The sequence below is a fragment of the Chrysemys picta genome, chromosome 12 (genome assembly GCF_011386835.1).
Source record: "Chrysemys picta bellii isolate R12L10 chromosome 12, ASM1138683v2, whole genome shotgun sequence".
Lineage (NCBI taxonomy): Eukaryota > Metazoa > Chordata > Testudines > Emydidae > Chrysemys > Chrysemys picta.
Window position 1 is genome coordinate 17,690,182 of NC_088802.1, and position 6,506 is coordinate 17,696,687.

Here is a 6,506-nt window from a genome sequence, read left to right on the forward strand (position 1 = left end):
GCTGCCCCTCTCCACCAGACCTGGGCACAGACCCCCTGGCCTGAAGCCATCTCCCCTCTGCTCATTGTCGGCCCGCATTGCTGACACCAGGCAGTATCTGCCACTCAGCACTGGCTGCCTGGCCATGCTGCCTGGCCATGTCCCACCCCACAGATGCCAGATGAGGCGTAAAGCTGATCTGGAGCTCTGGGCCCATAAGGAAGGCCCTGAGTACCCAGGCCTGCTGCAGGCCAGTCTGCAGCAGCTTTAAACACTTCCAGGCAGAGGAAATGCAGAGCCCGCTCAGGGCCACAGCGTGCTAGTGATTTCCAGAGGCAGCTGACGATGGTGTCCTCATGCAGGCTGGTCTCGCAGCACAGCAGGATTGTGACCAGAGCCAGCCTAGCCCCGTCCCACCTGGCGGCCGGAGAAGCTGGGCTGGAAGAGAGGGCACGCTTTGGGACTGCACGCTGAACAGAAACCTGCAGCTGCGGTGCTGAGAGGCTGGGAAGTGAACGTTACTGACAGTGCAAAGGATCGTGCCCCGCTGAGATAAGGGAGGCAGCTGGCTCCTCTCGGAGTGCCTGGCGCGGACCAGGGAGGTGGCACTGCCCATGTTCACACACAATGGGGTGGCAACAAAAGCCCCCAATGAGATTTCTCCAAAATGGAGCCAGGATGCCGCGGCACAAATGAAGCCATAGCAACACCGGGTGCCTGTGCCCAGCTGGCATTCCCCTCTGGGGAGCTTGGTGCAGTCAGGCCATGGGGCCCAGTGCCTGCCCACTGCAGACACGACAGCGCCCCTGGGAATTTCACAGGTTTATTTTCACTTTGTAACAAAACATTTTAGAAAATTCAGTAGAAGCTGCTCCCGCAGCCCAGGCCCCCATCCCTCCACCCAGCCCCTCCTGTTTCCCACAAGCCTGCATTGAGTACTGGCATCCCCCTGCTTCTGTTCCCCGGCCCTGCACACATCTGGGCAGCTGCAGGACGGGTTTTGGCTTGGCTGGGCCACACAGCAGGGCCCAGGGTGTTGGAGCAGCAGCCCAGGCAGCACCAGCCAGCAAAAGGGGAGAAAAACAGGGTCTGGCACTGCCTGGGCACATCCCCATTCCCTGAGCCCCACCCCTGAGCAGGAGGCCGCACTCTCCACCCTGGGGCTGGAGAAACCATGACTGGTGGCAGCAGCTTCACTCACACTCAGTACCTGGCCAGGCAATGCAGGCCTGGCCCAGCCACCCCCATTCCTGGGCAGTGGAGTGGCCATGCAACAGTGTGGAGTCTGGTCAGGGCCAGGCCAGGACCATCCCAGCATGAGGGGTGTGGGAGTCAACGGATGCCGGTGATGTCCTGGAGGCTGGGATGTCACTCAGCAGCATGCACCCGCTGGTGCAGCAGGAGGTTGGAGCTGCGGGTGTAGCCACGACCGCACTGCCCGCAGCGGAAGGGGCGCTCCCCGGCATGGGAGCGCTGGTGGCGAAGCAGGGCTGAGCGGTGGCGGAAGCGGCGCCCACAGTGGGAGCACTCGTGAGGTTTCTCGCCCGTGTGCCGCCGGCGGTGCTCCACCAGGCTGGCAAGCTGGGCAAAGTGGCACCCACACTGGGTACAGGGGTAAGGGCGCTCTCCACTGTGTGCACGCTGGTGCGCAGCCAGGGCTGAGCGGTGCCCAAAGGCTTGGCCACACCTGCTGCAGCAGAACGGCTGCTCCCCGCTGTGTGTGCGCCCGTGCTCCCGTAGGTGTGCCAGCTGGGCAAAGCTCCGCCCACACTCAGCACAGGTGTGGGGTCGGGCGCCTGTGTGGCCCCGCTGGTGCCGCAGGAGGTTGGCACGGTCAGCAAAGGCACGGCCGCAGTCAGGGCAGGTGTGGGGGCGCTGGCCAGCGTGGGCACTGCGCTGGTGCTGGCGCAGGTAGGAGCTCTGTGTATAGCTGCGCCCGCACTCCCCACAGCGGTAGGGGCGCTCACCCGTATGCACCAGCTGGTGCCGCAGCAACGTGGCACTCAGGGCAAAGGCTTTGCCGCAGACCGGGCAGGGGAAGGGACGTTCACCTGTGTGCGCTAGCCGGTGCCGGAGCAGGTGGGCTCGCTGGCGGAAGCGGCGGGGGCAGTCAGGGCAGGCGTGGGGGCGTTCGACACTGTGTGTCTGCAAGTGCCGTGCCAGCGTGGAGCGCAGCCCAAAGCTCTTGCCGCAGTGAGCGCAGGCGTGGGGGCGCTGGCTGGCGTGGGCGCCCTGCTGGTGCTGTGCCAGGTGGGCACTCTGCCGGAAGCTCTGCCCGCACTTCCCACAGCGGTAGGGACGCTCACCGGTGTGCACTCGCTGATGCACCAGCAGCGCCGAGCTGCCAGTAAAGGCCTTGCCGCACGCCAGGCAGGGGAAGGGACGCTCACCTGTGTGCGCCCGCTGGTGCGTGGCCAGCGCTGCGTGGTCGCAAAAGCCTTTGCTGCAGGTGGTGCAGATGTAAGGCCTCTCGCTCGCATGGAGGAGCTGGTGCCTTGTCAGCGTGGCACTCTGCCGGAAGCTCTTCCCACACTCACTGCATTTAAAGGGCCACCTGACGGTGGGGCCTCTGTGCCGCGCCGGCTCTGCATCAGCGCTACCTCCTGGCACAGCCTCCTCCACCCTGGCACTGCCTCCTCGCACAGCTTCTTCTGCCCCCGCCGCAGGGTCTTTGTGCCACGCTCCCACCAGCTCCACATCGGTGCTGGTGCCGCCTCTTCCCGATGCAGCATCCTCTGCCCCAGCCATGCTCGCCAGCCTCTCACCTGCAGGAACAAACGGGCAACCAGGCATGAGCCGTCCCCACAGGAGGCCGGCTAGGACAGGGCCCCAACTACGGCAGTCAGAGCCCAAGGCACCACTCAAGTGGCCCCGCCCTTCCCTGGAGCCGGTTTCCGAGGTGGGATTGAAGGAGGTGGTCACACTTCTTGCAGCTTTTTCAGGCTGCTGCAGACTCAGGCAGGTGTCAGCACCACCCAGCTCAGGTTCACAAGCCTTCTTTGCCTCTGTGTGGGCTGGAAATATTATTTGCTTTTTCAGTGAGGACCAAGACATGGCTCTCATATGGTTCTGGGGGCCCTAGCGCAGGTGGTGGGATGGGTGCAGTGGTGCACACAGATCAGGGAGAGGGTGGTGACAACCTCTGAGAGGAGCTGGGCCAGGAGGGCTTGCAGGGGCGGATGTGGGGGCTCCCCGCTGCCCAGGACCAGCGGCAAAAAAGGATAGAAGAGGACAGGAGAGGGGCGGTTCCGCGAGAAGCTGCCGCTGAAATGCCGCCAAAGACTGGGGTGGCCGAAGATCATCCCACCGCCAAAATGCCGCCGAATTCCGCGGCGGCCGAAGCGTCGCCGCCAAAATGCCGCCGAGGGACCCGAAATGCCGCCCCCACAAATCCTGGCACCCTAGGCAACCGCCTAGGTCCTCTAGTGGTTGCGCCGGCCCTGCCGCTGCCCCCACCCCTCTCAGCTGGGCTTATTTATCCCTCACCTGTTTGGGGGCCCGGACAGCTCTCATCGTCCTCGCCTTTGCTGAGATCTGGGACGTGCAGCTCTTCCCCTCGCTCCATCCAGTATTGGGATTGGGGCCCTGCTGGGTGAGAACAGAGCAGGTGGGATCCAGGTAAATACCCGCGGAGCTCAGCGTTCATCTGCTACTCAGGGCTGGCATGGACGGGACAGCCAGGAAATGCCCCTGGAAACACAAGAGGGTCAATTCAGACACAACAATCAGGGTGGAGGGGAGATGACCCCACGGGCTCCGCAAGCCATAGTGCAAGTGTGGCCCCACAGCCGCTCACTAACCAGGGGTATAAAAGCCCACTGCCGGCTTCAGACTTGAACCAAACTGGCTCCGTGCAGCGCCAGGACTGAGCCTCTGAACGGGACTGGTGGGAAACAGCTGGCCTGGCTAATGCCACCCTGTGTGGTGAACACCAACTCCATGCAAAGGAGCAAGCCCGGGAACCGCCAGTTACCTCAGCCCACATCCCGCGAGCCAACGGCCCCACTGGAGACCCCACTGCATGGGGCAGAGCCAGCGATCCCCTCGGTCACAAGGGGCTGGCAGAGACTCCTGCGCTTTCCAGAGCAGATGCGTACTCAGACCCTGGAGGGGAAACAGACCACGTCCTTCCCGAAAGAGCCCCAAAGCAGCTCACAGCTCACAGCCTGGCCATCAGAGCTCTACAGGGAACAGCTCTGTGGTCTTCTGAGCCACAGAGCCCTGAGCGTGCTCCTGCTGGAAACATTTGACAGCATCACCCCACTGGACTCGACCTAGGGAGGAAGCCCCTCACACTAATGAGGAAACCCCCCACACTCCACAGCACGCCCAGGGACCCCTGCCACGGGGACAGCGCCCCAACTCCTTGACACAAGGAGCATCTTCGTTCTGTGCTTGTGCAGGGCCCGGCGCCATAAGGCCTGATCTCCAAGTGGCTGTGAGTGCTCCCACTGGCCAAAGACCAATCGCCAGCTGGTGCTGCCATTGCAAAGCAGCCCCTCTCCCGACTCCCCCAATCACAGAATTGGAAGGGACCTCGGGAGGTCTTCTAGTCCAGTCCCCTGCACTCATGGCAGGACTAAGTATTATCTACCATCCCTGACAGGTGTTTGTCTAACCTGCTCTTAAAAACCTCCAATGATGGAGATTCCACAACCTCCCTAGGCAATTTATTCTAGTGCTTCACCGCCCTGACAGGAAGATTTTCCTAATGTCCAACCTAAAGTGCCCTTGCTGCAATTTAAGCCCATGGCGTCTTTATCCTCAGAGGTTAAAGAGAACAATTTACCTCCCTCCTCCTGGTAACAGGCTTTTATGTACTCAAAAAATGGTAGCATGTCCCCCCTCAGTCTTTTCTTCTCCAGACTAAACAAACCCAGTTTTTTCAATCTTCCCTCATAAATCATGTTCTTTAGGCCTTTAATCATTTTTGTTGCTCCTCTCTGGATTTTCTCCAATTTGTCCACATCTTTCCTGAAAGGTGGTGCTCAGAACTGGACACAATACCCCAGCTGAGGGCATATCAGTGTGGAGTAGAGCAGAAGAATTACTTCTTGAGTCTTGCTTACAACACTCCTGCTAATACATCCAGAATGATCTTTGCTTTTTTTGCAACAGTGTTACATTGTTGACTCATATTGAGCTTGTGATCCACTCTGACCCCCAGATCCCTTTCTGCAGTACTCCTTCCTGGGCAGTCATTTCCCAGTTTGTATGTGTGCAACTGATTGTTCCTTCCTAAATGGAGTACTTTGCATTTGTCCGTATTGAATTTCATCCTATTTACTTTAGATGAGTTTTGTCTAGATCATTTTGAATTTTAATCCTATCCTCCAAAGCACTTGCAACCCCTCCCAGCTTGGTATCATTCACAAACGTTAGAAGTGTACTCTCTATGCCATTATCTAAATCATTGATGAACATATTGAACAGAACCAGACAGAACCCTAACCCAGAACTGATTCCCCGCCCCCACAAACACACACACCCCTGCACAGACACCAGTCACTCCCCGCCTGCCCACACACACCTCTGCACAGACACCGGTCACACACCCCCACGCACACACACAGAGAGCTCTGCACAGATAGCAGCCAACCATCCCCCCCACACACACACACACCCCTGCACAGGCACTGGTCACCCCTCCCCACCACAGACACACACAGAGCCCTGCACAGAGAGCAGCCAACCCCCCCCCCCCCACACACACACACACACCTGCACAGGTCACCCCTCCCCGCACACACACACCCCTGCACAGACCCGGATCACCGGCCCCACACCCCCCCGCACACCATACCAGTTGTCCCTGAGCTGGCTGGGGGGCTGGGCGGATCCGCGGCCTGCAGCTCTGCACCCCTCCGTGTAGCGGCCGGGGGAGCGGACCGGGCTGGCTGCTGAGCCGGCTGGGGCCGGGGGAGCGGACCGGGCTGGCTGTAGCGTGCCCAGAGCGGCCCTGGAGTAGGCTCGGGGCCGCTGTGCTGCGCAGCCCCGCCCCGCTTCCGTCCCCTCTGCCTGTCACGGCGCCGCGGGGGCTCGGCCTGTCGTCACACCGGGAAGGGGCCTGGCCGGGCTGGGGGCTCTGCCCTGGGAGAGGCTCCTGGGGAGCAGCGGGAAGGGCCCTGCTGGAGATTCCCCTCTCCCGGCTGCAGCCAGGGCTCCGGGCTCCGGGCTCCCAGCACCAGCCGCCGGGGCTCGGGGATCTCGCCGGGAGCCACAGTCACCGCAGCGGCCGCGAGTCACTTCCTGGCGCCGGGATACAGGGAACCCGGCCATTGTTCCCACCCAGCTGCTCCTGGGTCCTAGCGATAAACCCATCGCTATGCAGCCCCCTGCCCCAGACCCTGCCCCCTGGGGGCTCCACCTCCCCTGGGCACGGGCAGCTTCTCTCAGCGCTATGCAGGCATCCTGCCTAGAAACCACAGGATCAATGGGGGGACAGAAAGGAGACGTGCAGATCCCGGGGAGAAGGGGAGTTTCTAGGGAGATGGGGTTGTTCCAGAGAATCCAGGGGTGATGGGGAG

General features: G+C 61.4%; 1 protein-coding gene across 3 annotated transcripts; it reads right to left on the reverse strand.

Moving 5' to 3' along the window:
- Positions 1-385: 385 nt before the first annotated feature.
- LOC101936340 (zinc finger protein 501-like) lies at positions 386-6,274 on the reverse strand. 3 transcript variants are annotated; one of them, XM_065564981.1, is made up of 3 exons: positions 5,783-6,274; positions 3,466-3,564; positions 386-2,744 (listed from the first exon to the last, which is right to left on the reverse strand). In XM_065564981.1, exons 2-3 carry the CDS (start codon positions 3,542-3,544, stop codon positions 1,348-1,350), a joined length of 1,476 nt encoding a protein of 491 aa, XP_065421053.1. In that variant the 5' UTR covers positions 3,545-3,564; positions 5,783-6,274; the 3' UTR covers positions 386-1,347. The 3 variants fall into 3 exon arrangements, with proteins under 3 accessions (XP_065421053.1, XP_065421052.1, XP_065421051.1); XM_065564980.1 differs by having other exon boundaries at positions 3,466-3,567; XM_065564979.1 differs by having other exon boundaries at positions 3,466-3,669; positions 5,783-6,273.
- Between the last annotated feature and the right edge of the window lie 232 nt (positions 6,275-6,506).